This window comes from Sinocyclocheilus grahami, unplaced genomic scaffold, assembly GCF_001515645.1.
Source record: "Sinocyclocheilus grahami isolate Dianchi unplaced genomic scaffold, SAMN03320097.WGS_v1.1 scaffold296.1, whole genome shotgun sequence".
NCBI lineage: Eukaryota > Metazoa > Chordata > Actinopteri > Cypriniformes > Cyprinidae > Sinocyclocheilus > Sinocyclocheilus grahami.
Window position 1 is genome coordinate 405,398 of NW_015505475.1, and position 20,850 is coordinate 426,247.

Here is a 20,850-nt window from a genome sequence, read left to right on the forward strand (position 1 = left end):
CTTAAGTATATTTTGGGAGTATCTGTACTTTACTTGAGTTTTTATATTTCAGCCAACTTTTACTTTTACTCCACTACATTACCTAATTAAAAATGTCCTTTTACTCCGATACATTTCCCCGAAGCATATTCGTTACTTACTACAAAATAGTCAGAAGTCAGAAGAACATGGACTGCAGGAAAGCAGGCTTGACGAATCCGTGGTCTGGCTTTTGCAAGGGAGACTCCTAAAAAACACCTTTGCTCATGTGCAAACAAGTGTGCGCACAACCGGATGATTTCATTTTCCACTCAAGTCGAGTCTGGGGTGTGCGATACAGCATCGTCTGCGATAATATGGTAAGTGTTGTTGTAATGATGTGCGATCTGACATTATCAAGTAGGTTATATCACCAAATCAAGCACAGAGTGCACGCACGTTGATTTATTAGTCTATTAAAACTCAAAATTCAAGGCATTCTAAATTGTAGATGGCAAAAATTATTCTGTACTGCTTTTTATATTTATATAATTTAATATAGTTAACTTAATCTATATCACACAAAGAGTAGGCCGTTTTTCTGCCGATATCAGCATGAATAATAATCATTTTATATAAGTTCAGTAAAGCAATAAGTGACTTACATTTTAGACATAATATTGCTTGTTTTTGCTAAATTTTGCTAACAAAAATAGTTCGAAACAAAGATCACAGCACTGTTTTGTGTCTCTGAGCAATGGACGGTGTTTGAATAAATGATTCAGTGATTCACTCATTAACAGTCAAATGCTTTGTTTCTGAATGAATCAGTCATTTGAATGAGTCGGTTGAATCTCAATGACTCACTCGTTAACAGTCACTTGCTGTCTCCTACTGGCGGTTTTAATTTCACATTTCATCATGTTTTAGATCATTTCAAATATCAGTATTCAACGTTTTATGTTAAAAACAAAACATTATTTATGCATCTGTAACTGCAGTTTAAATGCATCCATGTCCCCTGAGATATATAAACTGTGTAAATACATCTAAATGCTATGTCAGATGCAGATTCCAGAAATGTTTTCTTATGTTGGAATGAAAGACTAAGTACTGGATAAAGTGTTTCTTATTCTTACCCAAAAATACAAAATGGAAGAAAGAGTTAAAACTGAACACAATATTGCTACTCAAGCTGTGTATGAACATTTTATATATATATTATTTATTTGCTTCTTTTCCATTTTGCATTTACTTGTACTTTTACTTTCAATACTTAAGTACAATAAATATCACATACTTTACATAATATCAAATACAAGACTTTTACTTAAGTAATATTCTAAACGGTGACTTCAGCTTCTACCAAAGTCATTTTCTGGTAAGATATCTGTACTTTTACTTGAGTATGGCTTTCAGGTACTTTATACACCACTGCCTATGTATTTAAAATAAAAAAATAAAAAAAAATTTTAAAAAAAGGTAGTAGTAGTAATGAAAAACAACAGATTTTTCACTTCAATATTTGATTTTTTAAAAAAAAGGTTATTCCTGGTGAAACATTTTTTTAAAACATTTATTAGAGAGCTAAAAAAAACGTTGCCTAGTGGCATTTAAAGTAGTACATTCCAACAAAATAAGCTTTATAGACAGCAGAGTCTGACAAAAATGACATGTTTTTTGGTACATTACCTTTCAATAAAAACAAATGAGTAAGTATGAAATAACCAACTCGGCAACTAGTGTAAACAGAGATTGTTATGACTATATAATATGCAATGATTCAAGGAATAAGAAGTTATTCATACATAAACACTGCTTTAACTCAGTGATGTGATTCATTTCAGAGCTGGTTGGTTTGGTTAAGGAATCAGAATCTTTAAGAATCTTTTGAAAACCCTACATAGAAAATGAATAGAGAAAAAATACTTTCATCATCAATTCTGCTGAAAAAGTGAGCTCTACTGAGCAAAGCAGTAGCCGCACAAACCTTCAGCTCATCAGCGTCATAAAAGTTGACGTGAACGGCCGGCACCATCCATGTGTGGAAGAGATCGGCCAGGATCTTTCGAGCGATGGAGTCCGTGATGAAATGGAAGTGGAGTGGGTTACGTCTGACACAGAGAGAACAAATATTTCCTGTCATTTAATATTCACTAGTACACCCAAAAATGAAAATTCTGATATCATTTACTCACTTTTCATTACTTTTTATTATATACAAAAATCCAGGATATTCTGAATCATTAGTTAGAAATAGCATAAGGAATAAAATATATCAATGTCATTGCTTTTATCCTTACAAACTAAGATGAGAGTAGCAATGGCACAATAAAGCCATAACAGCGTAATAAAGTTATTTGACTGCGTGATAAAATAGTGAAAGCCATTCCATACACTACATTACAGGAGAGTGTATAAGCAGAGAGCATTATCAGTCATGAGACCTGATTCTAGCTTTACTACTTTTACATTGTATTGCAGAACGAAAGAATGGTAATTTCAGTCTGGTCAATAAGACTTCCAAAGTACTTGGACACTCGAGCTCTGTTAAAAAACTTACTGAGCTATATTGTTGTCTAAATAAACAGTAACTTTATAATGTAGCATCCTAGTTGATTACAAGAGCGAGTAGTAATGATATTTATCCTTGAAGATTTAAGAATGTAATAGGAAATCTTGGGAATTCTTTTTTTATGTACTAGCTCTGTTGTTAGGAATGAATTACCTGGTTGTATTAAGCAGATACAAGCTGATTGTATTTTTAGAATAGAAGTTAAAGGGATAGTTCACCCAAAACTAAAAATTCTGCTATTAATTACTCACCCTCATGTCGTTCCAAACCCATAAGACCTATGTTAATTTTCGGAACAAAAATTAAGATGTTTTTAATTAAATCTGAGAGCTTTCTGACCCTCCGTAAACAGCAACGGAACTGAAACATTCAAGGCCCAGAAACGTAGTAAGAACATTGTTAAAATAGCCCATGTGACGTCAGTGGTTCATCCGTAATTTTATGAAGCTACGAGAATACTTTTTGCGTGCAAAGAAAACAAAAATAATGACAACGATTTTTATCTCCCGGGATGCATTGTGGTACTCACGATAATGGTGGAGGACAGTACCAGGAGAGAAGAAATCGTTGAATAAAGTCGTTATTTTTGTTTTCTTTGCACACAAAACGTATTCTCGTAGCTTCATAAAATTACGGTTGAACCACTGATGTCACATGGACCATTTTAACAATGTTCTTACTACGTTTCTGGGCCTTGAACGTTTCAGTTCCGTTGCTGTTTATGGAGGATCACGAAGCTCTCGGATTTCATCAAAAATATCTTAATTTGTTTTCCGAAGATGAACAAAGGTCTTACGGGTTTGAAACGACATGAGGGTGAGTAATTAATGACAGAATTTTCATTTTTAAGTGAACTATCCCTTTAAAAAATGGCTTTTTTATCATTAATGTATAGGAGTTGTTCTGTGAGTTTCTGAACTTGATGTTGATTGCACTCCATTTATGATTTGTTTGTCCATTTTTTAAATACCAAGGACCACAATGGAAATAAGCTTATGGCTTTTTGTGTATATTATCCTCGACAGTTTTTGAAATGTGTATGAATTAGTCTTTATGGGTTTGTTTGTATTATGTTTTAAGTTTAGTCAAATAAAACAAACAAAAAAAATACTGCTCAATGTAGAGAGCAGTGAATATCCTATGAATGTGGACAGACACAGACTCTGAATTTACCTGTGAAACAGAACTGACTTGACCAGTGTGACAACATCTCTGCTCGCATTGTACCCCGCACACACAATGGCAATATGAATGGTCTGTGATGAGAAAGACAAGTAGTATTTAGAACAGTTTGAAGCAGCATAGACCAATTTGGAGTAGACGTCAGAGTTACGTCACTTGCAGCTGTGTGCGCACTGTGGTGGCAGAAAAACACTGGAAACAGTTAAAATCCATGGAATAAGAGAAAAAAAAGTATTGTTGTGCCTTTGGATGTCAGAATTGGAATGCAAATAATTTTTATAGAATACTGTCATCAAAGACGTGATTTGAAGCTAAACGCAGACGTTTAAACGGACAGACTATGGATGAAACCTGCTCTGATTACTCTACTTTTAAAGCATACTTTTTATTGAAACAATAGGTCAACATAATATTCACATATGCAGTTTATAGGGGACATCGTATTAGCCCTAGTTAAGCATTAAATACTATTTAAACCTATAAAATTTTACAATACAATTATGACTTTTTTTTTCACGCAAATGAAAGTGTATATCTCCTAGTTAGGACTTCACAACTCGACTTAACTCAACAATAGCGAGTTTGTCAATTCTGAGGAAAAAAAGCCAGAAGTGTGGAATATAAACTCATGACTGTGAGCCGAGGGGAAGAGAGAGAATGACAAGTTGATTTTTCTTATCAGAAATCTTGGAATTGCGAGAATAAAGTCAGAATTTTTAAATATAAACTCAAATGTACCTTTTTTTAAATTATTTTATTCCATGGCTTCCATAGACTTCTACATGACAACTGGCATTTTCTGCCACCAGATAGGCTCCGCCCACAAAAAACGTCATCACTGTTTGCAAACTGGTCTATTGATGCAATCAGTGCCTGGCCCGGCCACTTCGGTCCCTGTGCCCCCTCACCTTGTCGATTTCTACCAAGGCCCCCTCTAGAAACGCAAATGCCCCCCAGTTTGTATGGGCTGGCGCCGACTCTGTATGCAATACATACATTTCAGTTCACAATTTCTAACTCTACAATTTTATCAAATCATATCATAGTTAAATTCACAAAGTAGGGAAATACCAATGAACAGAAACTATGTTTTCTGAAAATATAAAAAAATGCCATAATTCTAGATTGCTATACAGTTTTTAGGGTCTTCTCAATTGTTGCTATGGTGTTATGCAGTCAAAGAATGTTCTGGGTGGTATATCTAGGGTGTTGTCTGATCACTTAGTTAAGCCTCAGCACATCTCTCCACAACTAAACATATGATTTGAGGAATCTGAGGATGAGTCAGGGTTAAGCCTGGCGCACACTGTGTGATTTTTAATAGTCCTTTACGATTGTTACTTGTCAGACTGTACGAACATGATGATCATGTCACGCTGTGGGATCTCAGTTGTCATTAATGTCAGACTGTACGACAGTCAAGACGCATTAAAAACGGGTGCGTGCAAGAAAACTTGTCTGTAGTTTTACATTATCAACCTATAAACGTTCAGTGACTGCGAGCTGCACTACACACCAGGCTGAAATTTTGGCTATCATGAAAAGTACATGAATGGCGGCAATACCGGCGTATTTAAGAAAAATAGTGTAAGCAGCTCTACACACCCACATGAAAACAGCGACACAACCGGTGTTTATATAGCAAAGGCAACATATCGTATGATTTCCGTGAGCAGAGGCGGAGCACTGGAGTTTATGCAGATAGAAGAAATCTCTAGCATTAATTCTGATCATGGCTTGTCTTGAAAAACTAAGACAGTTCGATGTTCGTCGTAGGAGAAGTCACACTGCAGGACTGTGCGCCAAATATTCTGACACTACCAGAATTTCGTCTGAGGTAAAATTTGATCGCAACAGTCATTAATCGGCTGTCGGTGAACATGTCAAACCAGCGATCAAAGACTACAGATTTTAGCCTAGGATTATACGAATTTTTGAGGATTTTCAAAATTTGTCTCAGACGACCAAATCGTGGCCAAAATCGCACAGTGTGAGCCTGGCTTTAGGGTCTTGATAATGGTGAATCTGTTCAGTGTAAAGTCTTGATTTAGCATACTAACCTCACATTTGTTCACCACAGGCTGAGGCACACAGTCCGAGCTGTTGCTCGAGGTTGCCCCTTTTTTAGCCTCGCTATCACCTGTACCCTCTTCTGTGGAATGGGTGTGTAAATGGTTGCCTTGGCGACTGTTGCTATGATGACTGCTATGGTTTGGAACCCTGGGCGGCAAGCTAATCTCTCTCCGCAGAGCATGGTTATGTTCCTCCACATCTTGTAGCCGCAGCTCCAAATCCTGATGCTCAGCGGCCGCTCCGATCAGCACAGATGACTGAGGATCCAGCGGCGACAGAGGCAGAGGTTTGACTGAGGGGAAAACACAGAGACAGTTGAGGATCACTAAACATCTGTCCAACAAAACCGTAACTACTTCACTAAATCTGACAACTTTCCATTTTTTGATTGCAGATGTCTCTTTTTTAAGGAGTCTGAACTGAAAAAAATTAAAATAAAATTAAAAAACACATACAGCATGACCAGTGTTGTCTGATTCACAGATTAATGACTCTTAACAGATTCTTTTAATCAATCACACATATGCATATTAAATATTTATTTTATAAAAGATATCTTATAAACATAAATATAATAATGTTTTATGTATTTATTTTATATTTATAAATTTGTACGATTACAAATAAATAAATTCCTAAATTCCCTAGTAAAAAAATTACTAAAAAATACTAAAAATTAAGTCACTGTGTATATAAAAATAGGATTACACGCTGTAATCTTACTTTCTTTTACTGTTACAAGCATAAAAGCATAAAAGTGCCCAGTGCATTTAAAATTCACAACAAAAGTTTCAGTCACCCAGAACCTTCCACAGTGTTCACATTAGTTTGAAACATTTAATCTTTATATACAATTACATTTCAATTCAATCAATCATTTATAGACCAGCTACTCAATTGGCAGTTGACAAATACTCAGAGAAAGAGAATGAATGAATGAATGAATGAATTAATTAATTAATTAATTTTTACAAATACAACTACACTCACATTACAGAAAACTAGACAAATTAATATCTTTATTCAAACCATCTGACTGTACAGTATCAAGTCGAAAAATCCATTTACTTTCAGTTTTTAATAATTTCTCTTCCATACTGGTGTAACAACATATTGGAAACACACAAAAAACAAACAAAAAAATCATTAACTGGATGATTTAATGTTAATGTTGGGCAAACTGGTGATTTACTATTAGCACTTCTGTGTTTATTAATACGAAATCTCAGTTGTCAATTGGTCTTTCCCACATATTGAAGAACACAAGAGAAAAAAAGTAAATATACCAAATTTTTTGAACAACATGAAATAAAATGATTTCAAATTCGAGAAACTCACAAACTTTTGGACTTTATTTAAAAATATCACGATATATTATTTCACAAGTCAAGTTTTCTTTATTTTTATAGTGCTTTATATAGTTGAGATTGTTTCAAAGCATCTTCACAGCATTAAACAGGAAAGTAACAGAATCAACTATGCAAACTTCAAATATGAGGCAAATCTGAATCCTGTTGTTAAGCAGCTAACAAGACAACAATATCACAGTTTTTTAGGGATGGGAAGATTCCCCGATTTGCTCGGTGCATCGGCATAAAAAAGTTAATCATCGCTTTAAAAAGTGTGCATCGGTTACAAGTTGTCATTTATATCGCGATGCATCGTTTCTAACATATTTGCATCGGTAAAAAATGATTAATTTATATATAATTACTAGTGGATGCGCTATACTTTTATTATTTAGAAAGTGACCAATAATCTGTGACCAATATTTTATATGTAGATTGATTTCTCCTCTCTAAACTGTTACTCAAGCGCGTTCTTTCATCACTGCTGCTGCGTGAATATGCTGCGCATCACAGCACCATGGAGACCCGAGGAAAAACTGGGATTAAAGTCCAAAAGCTGACTTGAAATAACCTAACAAATCAATCGGGGCTAAAGCGGTTCCATTAACGACAAATTAAATTCACACAATCTCACTAATTTGTGCACGCTTATTGTTAAGCAGATCTTAATGTCGATCATGGATCAAATCGATCCACCATGACAAACAGCGAATATATCTGTGCTGTTTAATGCATTTGAGACGTTGTGTTTTCCTCAGTGCATAACTGACATGTCACAAGTATATTTTTCATCTGTAAATGTTAGAAAGTCATGCAAACATATCCATTTTGGTCAGGGGTGGGCGAGGCTGACGCGAGTGAACGAGCGTTGCTGCACGCATGCGTACTAAACAGACAGAGCGCAATCGAATAGGAGTGCAATAATTCTGAGTAAAAGATACATTTTGCTAAAAAAAATTGTTTTTTTGGACATTAAATGTGTCTTTTGTAGAATTTTAAACCTACATATAAAGTGTATTTTTATGATAGCAGTAACTGTAAGTGGACTATTGTAATAGGTCAATCAAATGTAAGCTAGTAGGCTACAGTACTAATTACTAAGTTCAAATGAGTTAATGTGTGTTTCTTATAGCAGTTCAAATGTAGTCATTTTCTTTTATTATTTATTTTCATTTTTAATTCAGTGATTTTAAATTCTAATTTAGTTATTTTAATGCTTTAAAGAGCAATTTTAGATTGTAATATCCTAATGTTCTGCTAGCTGTAATAAAACCAGAGAGAAAGGCTGCATGGCTAGAAACTGTAACAAACAAACAAAAATAGTAGTATGTACTAATAGTATGTACTAATAGTATGTAATAATAATAGTAATAGTATAAACTGAGACAGTGGTAATATCATTATGTTCCTATTGGTCAGTAGAGGAGCTTAGATTAGCCTGACAGTTAGCCTGCTCTAGACCAGGTTAGTTTCCCAGCATAAGTTGCCACAGTGACTAAGCTTGATCTAAGCCTATGTTAAATTTGCTTAATGGAACCAAATCATTTGACAATCAGTCAGACTAACTGAAATAAGCCTGGCTTATTTGGTTAACTTGTTTTATGAAACAGGCCTCAAGCCATGAAAAGTTATCATATTTTCTCCATTGCATCGTATTACATCGAATCGCATTGTGTTGAATCGAATCGAATCAGATTACATCGTAATAGGGGTAAATCGTATCGCATCGCATCTGTAGCTGCTTCATATGTATCTTTAATGTATCATATCGTTGGCTATGCATCGAGATGCGTATCGTGAGATGCACATCCCTACTATTTTTACAACCATAATTCATAGTATGACATAAAAAAATGAGTATGGTGCAAAATCCAATAATTCAACTCAAACCACAATGGTAACCATCAAAACTGCAACATAACAGAATCCCCTATAAGTATGAAAATATAAAATTAGTCAACACTAACAGATCTCTCACTATATTAATCTTGTGTGATAATACACAAACACTTAACTTCAATATTTACACAACTAATACAGTTCAAAGCAACACATGATGGAGAAAAATAGATTATCTCTCTCTCTCTGTGGGCATTTGTTAATTTTGCCTATAGGTCATGAGGTTTATCTAAGCAAATCACTCAAATTCTTAAGTTGTTATGAAGAATATTCAAAGAGAATGAGCAATAATTGTAGTTCTTGAAACAGATCAGTGTAACCACTCCATTCTCAAATATTTTTATTAAAATGTACCAAAAAATGTCAAAATATAATTTGTTAATCAAATGCTAATTTCTTTTTGTGAAATTAAGTAAATTTCGAACTAAATTAACTGTTGGATTTATTTTAGTATGTTCAACTCAAACAAGCACTTATGTTATATTGAGAGATTTAATTAAGGCAGTACAGGTTTTTATTATTGTGATATTTACCATAGCACTGTATTTGTTTTTTTTTAGTGTATTTGATATTATAGAGGTTGCTTGCTCGTATGATGTTTAAAAGGTTTAAAATATGTGCTGATAACATTTCACAAAAAATGATTGCTTACCATTTGAAAGCAGCAAAACTGTATGTAAACAAATAAAGTAAATTGATTAAATTTGTCTTTAAAAAGGATATTCAGCACAAACTGTGTTTTAACAGGTAAGATATAAGAATGTACTGCAAGAACACTCAAAAATGACCCTAGAGAAACAAACTTCAAATACATTATTTGAGCTGTTCAATCTCAGTGAGCATGAATCAGAGGCGTAATAATTCATTCACAGTTAATAATGTGATAGCAAAGACATTTAACTTCAGCCAAAAGTCATTAAAAGCCACTAGAGTAAATCATCCATTTTAGACAGGCTAGAATGACTCCATTCAGCACACTGTGTAAAAATGCTTCAATGGCCGTAGAGTGTACTTTACCAACTAGAATAGTACAAGACTAGCGGAATGAACACGAATATGTTTATATCACTACATTTAGCAGCACATTACACAAAACATTGGCCAAAATCTGAGATACTGATAGAATGTTACGTGTCAACATTTAGTAGATGCACTGAAAAAAATCATTACTCATTCTTTACAAAATCATTATTACTTTACAAAATTAAACACAACAACCAACTTTATAGCTTGCATTTGTATGTTTTTCAGATAAAATCAAACATATGAAATTATCTTTATGTTTAATGTTTGGTGTAAGGATAACAAAATGTGCATGTTTACACGCTCATTCTCCAACCAATTAGGCATAAGTCAACATGACATGGTCGCGTTAAGTTGTTTTCGTGTTAAATTGTTACAGTGTTAAGTCATAAACGGATAAGTATAATCTGATACAGCTAGACCAGTATATGCCCAGTATCCTGATTTCGTATGGCATGGAAACACTTTAATCTGTTTTTGAAAGAGGAGTGGTAAAGTGATGTAAACTACAAACCTGAGAGGAGAATAAATAAATAAATAAAGTCTGTCAGTTTCCTTCCAACATTTATAAATACTCTGTGGTTTTTAATGCTTTAATATTATTCACATAACGAATGTAAAATGCAGATACATAAAATATTTCAATAAGCTGATTGTTGGTAGCTAGCAACATATTGGTGTGCATCAAATCATGCTCAATGTAAAATGACATTTAATAACTGTTAAAATGTTCTTAGATGTGTAAATGTTTTGTATTGTTTTAACAATAAAGGTATTGTTTCAGAAATTACAAAAGATAATGAGAATTTCATTTGCAAATACAATACAAAGACAAAATTGCAACTTAAGATAATTTCATCCATTATTTATACACATTAGCGCCTGTTAATGTACAGTATATAGGGTATAAAAGAAATGTGTCTATCAAGTCTACCTGAATTACCCCATTGCAACATGTTAACAGATTACTTGGATAGCTGTCAAAATTTTGGTATTTAATAACAAATTTAGTTAAAAAATAATTTTAGGGTATGCATATTTTCAAAAACAGATCATATATAGACAACATGTAGTGAAAAAAACTTGAGGTGACAAGAAGCATCCATGCTTGAACTCCTCTTGCTGATGCATCACAGCAAAATAAGCCTTTATTTCACACAAACTCACTCACACACACAGACAAAATAATAAGTATTTTGAAAAGGCAGATTTTTGGAATTCTAATTTACAGATAATAGGCCTAATGTTCAAAATGTCAAATAAAGAAAGACTTTTTTTAAGCTAATTTTTTTCAATGCTGGTAAAGACAAATTAACAAGAAACTTATTAACAAATGAAATATTATGTGACAGTGCTACAAGATTACAGAGGAGAACTGGTCAACAAACTTAGTCTGGTTTCAATAATATCATCAATTTGCAACTTCGACACAGTTACTGAACTAAATCAACACTGAATAACTGAATGACTCGAGCCGAATAACAACGCTACTCTCTTCAGTAGAGCTGCTTATTACTTAATTGAACTTGTTTTATAATTGATTAACTTTACACAGTTATTGAACTAAACTGAATCAACACTGAACTGACTGGAGCTGCATAATGACACTATTGTCTTTTTAGAGACTTTTTTAAAGCAGAAATTGGATTTGTCTTATATTTGACTAAGTTGAACTGATATCAAAATGTGTACATTATGTTATTATGGTAATACAACAGTCAGTAGGATTATTCTAAGATACTGAAAGACAGTGTCCAAGAACTGAAAGAATGGACCAATGCAATGGTGGAAATTGCATAATATAAATCTATGCTCCGCAGAGTAAATGGTGTTATAGAGAGGAGGAGATATCACTCTGGGATGAGTTCTGAATGCATACAGTGGGGAAAAAAAGTATTTAGTCAGCCACCAATTGTGCAAGTTCTCCCACTTAAAAAGATGAGAGAGGCCTGTAATTTTCATCATAGGTATACCTCAACTATGAGAGACAAAATGAGAAAAAAAATCCAGAAAATCACATTGTAGGATTTTTAAAGAATTTATTTGCAAATTATGGTGGAAAACAAGTATTTGGTCAATAACAAAATTTCATCTCAATACTTTGTTATATACACTTTGTTGGCAATGACAGAGGTCAAACATTTTCTGTAAGTCTTCACAAGGTTTTCACACACGGTTGCTGGTATTTTGGCCCATTCCTCAAGAGCAGTAATGTTTAAGGATCAGAATGAATAGATGGTGATTTATTGTTTTATCTTGTATCTCACTTGTAAAGTGTGCCTAGAACCCTTGTAACCCTTATTATGATTGTACCGTTGGATACATGCCAGCTACAAACCTTCCAAATAAGCAATAAAACACTTAAATAATAAAAAAAACACCCACAAACCACACAGTAAGATCTGATCTTGGTTTAATTAAGTAAACATTTGTTACAAACATTATGTGCTAGAAGGAGCACAAGTACATCTATTGTGTTCAAGAATATATTGTTTCTGAATAGAACTTCTTCTTATGTTTATGCAGAATTGTGTAAAATAGTCCCATTACCATTGTTCACGTTTCAGGAATTACATTATTATATTTTTTATATATATATAATGTGGATATACATTTTGGTAACTATTCACCAAAAATGTACCTAAATGTTTAATTTATGTTATATTTTTATAAAATAATTTAAGTTTGAGACCTCAGAAAATGCGTCTGTGATGTGCAATGTCATACCTGTGAAATTTGCGGATGACAGATAGAGCCAGGTGAGGGCTGGGATAAAGATCAGGGCGAGGGAGGCAGCCACAAACTTCCTGCGCCCGCGACACATTCCCAGCATCCTCTGCAGCCAGAGGGTGTCTGATCAGAGACCTCTATGTGGGCATCAGCTGTTTGAACGAGGGGTGCATGGCACTGCTCTGAAAAAATTAATTAAAAAAGTGTTAGCGATAGCACAAATATGTTCAAAACAACAAAATACACATCTACCAGAATGCGTAAAACTTTGTGCAAATGTCACCAAAATGAATTCAAGCATTGCCAGTCCAAACAGTTTCAAACAGCCTTTTGCTTTAAATTCAAAAGATTCATAATGTGAAGACGTTTGGTCAAGCCATTTTAAGGATGCAGGTTACAAATTAAAGAGAAAATAATCAAACAAACCAGAAAATTAACTATATTTTGATACAGTTACTGTGATAACAAATGTAGATTCTACAGCATCCAATACTTCAGCTTCATTCATCTCACCCAAAGAAAAACTGCAGTGCTTTACAATAATCCCACAACAGCTCATCAACAAACTAAACCTGCTGGGCCTAAATACCTCCCTCTGAAATTGGATCCTGAAATTTCTAACCGGAAGACCTCAGTCAGTCCGTATCGGCCACAAAACCTCTAGCACTACCACACTGAGCACAGGTGCCCCACAAGGCTGAGTGCTCAGCCCGCTGATCTTCACGCTGCTGACCCACGACTGCACTGCCAAGTTCAGCTCCAACCACATCATCAAGTTTGCTGATGAGATGACACAACTATGGTAGGTCTCATCAGCAACAATGATGAAACACCCTACAGAAAGGAAGTGGCACAACTGGTTGAATTGTGTAGTGCAAACAACCTGTCCCTCAATGTGAGTAAGACAAAAGAGGTTGTGATGGATTTCAGGAGAAACTCCGTTGACCACCCCCCACTGAACATCGACAGCTCGACTGTGGAGAGAGTCAGCAGCACTAAATTCCTGGGGGTGCACATAACAGAAGACATCACCTGGACCACCAACACTACATCACTCTCCAAGAAGGCTCCACTTCCTGCGCAGACTTAAAAGAGCAAGTCTCCCTCCACCCATCCTTACCACATTCTACAGGGGAACCACTGAGAGCGTGCTGACCAGCTGCATCACTGTCTGGTACGGGAAATGCAGTGCTTCTGACCACAAGACCCTACAGTGGACAGTGAACACAGCTGCAAAGATCATCGGTGCCCCTCTCCCCTCCATTCTGGACATTTTCTTTGCACGATGTTCCAGTAAAGTTACCAGTATCGTGAAAGACCCCACCCATCCCTCCCACAGTCTCTTCCAGCTCTTGCCATCAGTAAGACGGTAAAGGAGCATCAGGGCCCACTCTGCAAGACTGCTCAACAGCTTTTTCCCCCAGGCTGTGAGAGCCCTGAATTCCAATCATCTCACCCCCCTCTGAAACCTCATCCACAACCCTACCTCCTGAAACCAGGATCCTCTCTACCCCCATCCCACCACACCACACCACACCACATGCACAACATGAAAACTGTTGAAAACCTCAAAAACATTGTGCAATTCTGAGTGTGCTACACACAGGTGACCTGGACAAACCACCTGTAGAAAAACACACTCTTTCCTCTCTATACGCACCAGACACTTTCTTATAAACACTCCATGTTACAAGGACTTAATAAGATAACACAAATGTTTACTTGTGAATGTACCACAAATCATACTGCACTACTTGCTTCTTAACCTTAAATACCTCTTTTGCACAATATCATGCACAGTTATTATGTAAAGTACTTGTATAGACTGTCTTAGGTTATGTGTATGTATAGTTGTAACGTAGATCATAGTTCAGGAAGAAGGAGGCGGGAACCGGCGAACATTTAAATACTTTTAATAATAAAATAAACAAACACAAAATAGCGTGACAGCCCCTCGCGGACGACTGTCGTGCACAAACAAAACCAAAACACAAAATAAAGTCCAGGCATAGTCCTCTCTCGTCCGACACTGTCGTCACTCCTCCCTTTTATCCTTCCGGAGCTCCTCCGTGAGACTCGAGACCGGTGAGTGGTGCAGGTGTCGCTCATTATCAATTCCCCCCCCCGCCTCGCTCCGTTCCCGCGGCTCTCGGCCCCGCCCCCACTCGTCACAATAGTCAACTATTTATAGTATATGTATAGTTAGATTACCGCTTCAGATAGTTAGCTAAGTAGGTCTAAAAATTGTTCTTACGTCTAGTGTTGTATGTTTATATTTATGTTTATTTATGTAGCACCCTGGTCCTGTGAGACACGACATTTCGTTCCACTGTATGTCCACACATGTAGCGGAATGACAATAAAGCTCAACTTGAACTTGAACTTGAACTAGAGGTCGACTGATTGATCGGCCCACCGATTTTTGGCATTTTTTAATTAATCGGCATCGGCTGATTATGCTGCAAATTAGGCCGATTTATAGGCAGGCGCACCGGCGGGCAGCTAAGCGTTGTTGCAGAACTCACTCTGAGGCTGCGTGAGACTGAGAGACGGAGCAGCTCACACTCTGCAGCCGCGGCTTGTTCACACACAGCTTCAGCAGGGCAAAACAGACCATTTCGAAAGCGGAATTACGTTTTACCCTACTACAATTGATGCCGGAAAGTTATCATATTCATAAGTGCAACAAGTCATTTGCATGTGAATGTAGAAACACGTTAAATTCAGACGAAACTTCTGGGCTGATTATAACGTGCACTTTAACTTTCCTCATGAAATGTGTGTGTGGGTCCGACAATAGCCTCCACGATGTCATCGCTCGTGGCCAGCGCACTCTTAAAGGGTTAGTTCACCCAAAAATTTAAATTAGCCCATAAATTACTCACCCTCAAGTCATCCTAGGTGTATATGACTTTTTTCTTTCAGACGAATCCAGTCGGAGTTATATTAAAAAGTGCGCAACGCTGAACTCATACGTCATCAGCCCGGAGCTGCTTCCATGTACAACTGTTGGCGCAAGCTAGATTAAAGTGATTATTACGTTTTGAATATGGATATTTTTCTTACAAAAATGCATCGATTCAATACAGGAGGCCTTTGTTCACCCCCCGGAGCTGTGTGAGACACTTTTTTTATGGATGGCGCTTTTTATTTCACTTCTTTTGGACTGAAGCACTGCAACACCCACTGACTGCAATGATAAGAGCTTGGAATAGCCAGGACAATTTTTTATATAACTCCGACTGGATTCGTCTGAAAGAAGAAAGTCATATACACCTAGGATGCCTCGGGGGTGAGTAAAACACAGCCTAATTTTCATTTTTGGGTGAACTAACCCTTTAAGCCTCTTATTAAGATACCACAACTAGATTCTAGTGAACTGGCAAATTACAGACCCATTTCAAATCTTCCGTTTATGTCTAAAATTTTAGAAAAGGTTGTCTGCTCAACTGTGCTCCTTTCTGCAAAAAAATTATCTCTATGAAGAATATCAGCCACCATAGAACACAAACTGCACTAGCTTAAGTTAAATTAATCAATTTTGCTTGGTTGGAACAGCAGTTATGCTAATTATGTCTCTATTTGTTTCTCTGTTTTTGCCACATGATTGACATCCCGTGGTAACTAGGATTTACACAAGCTTCAGTCTGGATCCAGAACACCTGAGAAGAGATTATGCCAACCCCTCAGAGGACCTCAGATGATGCCAACCCTGAAACAACATACAGATCTACCGAATTTTTCTATAAGTTTGATTGCAACATATAATAATTGCTGTTCACAGTCTGTTTGTTTACGTCTTTAATTGATTTTTCCGTACATTTCTGCCATATGTACATTTACAGACATAGTCACCACTGATAAGCTACTACTAAATATATTGTAGAAACATATATTATACAGCTGCTTTGCAACGATTTGTATCGTAAAAAGCGCTATACAAATAAACATGATTTAATTTAATTGAATATACTGTGATAAAAGCAACTCACACTACACTCTCAGAAATAAAGCTACAAAAGCTGTCACTGGGCTGATACCTTTTTATAGGGTACACTTTTGTACCTATAAGGTTCTAATACATATTCTAATACATATCTAATACATATTCATATTCGTGTTCAGTCTGCTGACTGAAAGGTTTTAGGTTTGAATTTAGGTACACTCTCAAAAACACAGGTACACAAGCTGTCACTGGGGCGGTACCTTTTCAAAAGGTACATGTTTGTACCTAAAGGGTCCATTTTGGTACCTTAAAGGAACATATTTAGTCAAGATCTGTAACCACTACACAACCTCAACATTAATGAACTACTATGTGTGTTCAGATTCCTTATTGCAGTGCTAAAGAATAGGCTGAAACATTCATCATGAGGTTGGTTTTGCCTTAGATTCAGCAGCTGCTGTGTCAGCACTAAAGACAACATTCAAGCTGTGGAAATGCAAAGCATCATACTGTATGATCATGCTGCTGAGACTAAATCTGTTCAAACTCTTCATAAACCCAGCTTATGAACTAAAAATACAGATAAATGCTGCTTTCTTCAATTATACCAATATACCAATAATAAACACCAGATATTCCTGCCTTCAGTACAATTTACTACATGTAAATCAGTTCATGACAACACTACTGAGCTGCTTTAACAGACAAGTGTGATGAATGTTCACCCTTGCTTTAACTTTATTATTAACCTTCATTTTAAAAACAGTGTTTTTTCATTTAACAAAGTCTGCTTTGCATTAAGTTGAAAATATTTGCCTAATATTTTCATGTAAAAGTTAAACACTGTAGATCTTGCTATCAATCAACCACACAAGTATGAGTTGATTTCATTTCCAAATTCAATCTAGAAAAATTGTATAGCCTATAATAATTAGAAGGATCTTTTAAAAAACAGTACAAATATGTATATACTCAATCATCAAAAATCAAAACCAAAGCCTCCTCAGTATTGAGTTTGAAGAGCCCTTCACTTCAAAAAAATAATAATAATAATTTTTAAAAAACTTACACTTACAGTGACAACATCATGATAAATCAATGTAAATATTATTGCATGAATATTTTAAGGAAACAAACACTATTTCAGGTGACTGATTTTGATCACTTAAGAACTACCATGATACCCACAAAGTCTGAAACTACAAATTACAATAGCAACTATAGCAAAATGCCACGAATACTATTAACGCAGTAAAACTCTGGTAAATTAGTAGCACTTTCTTTAAAAAAACATTTAAGAATTATGTTGAGATGGGTTGAACCCACACAATTGTTGTTTCCTGGTAAACACACAGTGTTTATAAACTGTTTCAATATTTATTGTGCAAAAACAATACACAAATTAAAATGTCGCAGGTACAATAAAGAAATTAGCCGTAGCAAGATAAAGGAGTCGGCCATTTTATTACAAAAAATTGTAAAATGTATTTTCCTCACATAAAGTAATGAGTGGTGATTTGAGATATAATGATTATGCTCATAACGGTTCAGGGGAAAAGACGCAAACATGTCCTTTGTTGAAGCGAGCGAATAAAATAAACTAATGAGATGGTGAGAAGTGTTTAAAAAGAGTTTTTGATGAGTCCACGAGAGCCGTATGTGCTATATAGCTATATATAGTGGCATGAAGAAACAACCATTAATGAGTTAGAGGTAATGTTGGTTGCAAATTGTAGGGACTGTTATATCAGTGTATGCCGTCTCACCTGTGATGTTGAATCACTTGTGACTGGACGAGTCCTTTATTGTCACTAAAATAAACCCAAAATGACAGACAAACAGACGATCTTCAGTATCCGTGCGATATTTGCATGAATGAAGAACTAACGCCTTTAATGTCAATCGTCTTCACAAATCCAGTCAGAATTACCATGAGATAGCACAGATATGTCAGTGTCTCAGGACGCGTTTCTGTTCATTTCAGATGCAAGATCAGCGCATAAAATGCCGCATGCTGGATTTGATTGATGTGGTTTGTCTTTGGTAAAGATTTGCGGGAAATATCGTCTCCTGTTCCCCTGCACGCTAGTTGTGCATTGCAATCCGCCAAACGCGCCGTTTATTCGATCATTTTTGTGATATCGATGCGTATAATATGAACACTGCGGCCCCTAGTCCACACAACACTCCCTGTTTGTTTCCCAGCCTCCTCCAGTTCTCATTCCCAACATATCCTCCAATCACTGCCTCAATCCACAATCCACAATCCATTCCAGGCGAATGTTTTCACTACGACCTGGAAAGAATGGATTGGATTCAGTACAGCGCACTATTGCTCTGCTTACTATCATGCTGCACAGTATACTACACAAGCTACACCAAAATGAGCTAAGCTAAACTGAATGCTGTTTTTATGCCCTTTTTTTTGTATGGCTTGTAGTTTTGTCTTTCATGCTTTTAGCCACCCTTAGATGAATACAGGTTATTTAGACCTGGGTGTTCTTGTCTATAATAAAAACATTTCATAATAGTAAATGTCATTTATTGCTATTTTTCAAAAAAAAAAAAAAAGTTAGATAACATTGTTATAACAAACTAATTACACAATTACACCCACAATTACAACTTATTTACAAAGATTTCATGAACTGCAACATATGCCCAGGGATTGCAAGCATGACATAGAAGGAGGGTTTTTAGAAGGAGTAAATTGTGTTATAAATGAGTGGCAAATGTGTTTATTTTTGTCAGTTTCATGCATATGAATGCGATATATGGGTTAAATAAAATTTCAGAGACACAAAAAATAAATATGTGGGCAAAGTAGGCTAGAAATCAAGCCTGGACTTTTTTCCATAAATCTATTAAGACATGATTTCATGAAACTTGCAATTAACCAGTTATTCAATAATCCAGCAATTATTAAATTTAATTTGAATTGATGCTCATTTTGAAAATATGCAAACATAAACACTTAAAACGCTGAGGGCAGGAAAGTTTGTGTTTTAAACTGGTTTTAAGATTGTCCACTAAAATTTTGTTTCATTCATGCGTGCAAATACTTCCTTTGGATACAATTTACAGAAGAAAAATACTTGTTTTCTTTTACTTTTCTTTTCTTCACTAGTAGGAATTTTTCATTTCATTTTTCTTTTTATTAGGCTATAATTGAGTTTGTCTCCAATGACTGCATGGATCTGTATTCTCACTGTTCAGACATGACTTGCCTTTATTTTCCAAAAGATTTGTTCACTATTGGAATTTCGAAATTACAACATAAAACTACAACAGGAAAACAAAAATAGAATATCATGCACTACACAGAGGCGTGTTTCTCTGCAAGAAGTATGCTAATGATGAGATGATTGTCTCACAGAGGACATCCTCCTACTTACATCACTTCATTCACCTGCCCTCATAAGATGAAGGAAGGGTGAAAAAATAAGTTTTTACTTGCAGACAGAAGATGAAGATGATAATATGCTGACTGAATCCAAGGCGAAAACTTCAGCATTGTTTATTCATGTTTAATGTCTAATAACTGCAGAGACAGACTACATCAGTGCAAAGGTCTTCTGCAAAGTAAGTTTATTTGTCAGCTTATTTGTCCTAATTCAAAATAGTTTTATAAATTGGATGAAATTTTCATGTTTTTTCCCACCCCCAGAGAAATGGGATCAGATTATGGTGTCATGGACCGAGTGTCTCATCCCTTGACATTTGGCTTATCTTTGAACCACCAGTATTCCCCCTTCAAAGATGCACTGAAAAATCCCCAGAATTACCAAGAGCAAGTCAACAGTCAACGGTACTTCAGGTGCTTTTCCTACCTGTCCTACTATGGGAACGTCAGTGTGCACAACTACTCTTTGGAACCTGCATTTATCCACAAACGTAACGAGAGAGAACGGCAGAGAGTTCGATGCGTCAATGAGGGATATGCGAGACTCCGCGAACATTTGCCACAGGAATTTGAGGATAAAAGACTCAGCAAGGTAGAGACACTACGGGCTGCCATAAACTACATTAAACACCTGCAGAACCTTCTGGAGGTCAGTCTACCTCAGGGAATGTCAGGACTGTCTTCAGAGAAGGGCAGAGGAACTCATGGACTA

The 20,850-nt window shown here is 35.8% G+C and overlaps 1 protein-coding gene and 1 long non-coding RNA gene across 2 annotated transcripts in view; one reads left to right on the top strand and one right to left on the bottom strand.

Moving 5' to 3' along the window:
- The window catches only part of large1 (LARGE xylosyl- and glucuronyltransferase 1), a 40,207-nt gene extending 21,269 nt beyond the window's left edge, over positions 1-18,938 (bottom strand). The window contains exons 1-6 of the mRNA XM_016293008.1: positions 18,666-18,938; positions 18,502-18,546; positions 12,787-12,971; positions 5,776-6,080; positions 3,707-3,789; positions 1,949-2,072 (exon numbers count right to left, since the gene is read on the bottom strand). Coding sequence (XP_016148494.1) covers positions 1,949-2,072; positions 3,707-3,789; positions 5,776-6,080; positions 12,787-12,892 — 618 coding nt within the window. The 5' untranslated portion in view covers positions 12,893-12,971; positions 18,502-18,546; positions 18,666-18,938. The remainder of the gene's footprint in view (positions 1-1,948; positions 2,073-3,706; positions 3,790-5,775; positions 6,081-12,786; positions 12,972-18,501; positions 18,547-18,665) is intronic.
- Positions 14,005-17,175, top strand: LOC107601018 (uncharacterized). The gene is made up of 3 exons (XR_001610871.1): positions 14,005-14,076; positions 14,614-14,616; positions 17,165-17,175. It is a non-coding gene; the product is annotated as an uncharacterized lncRNA (long non-coding RNA).
- Positions 18,939-20,850: the final 1,912 nt, after the last annotated feature.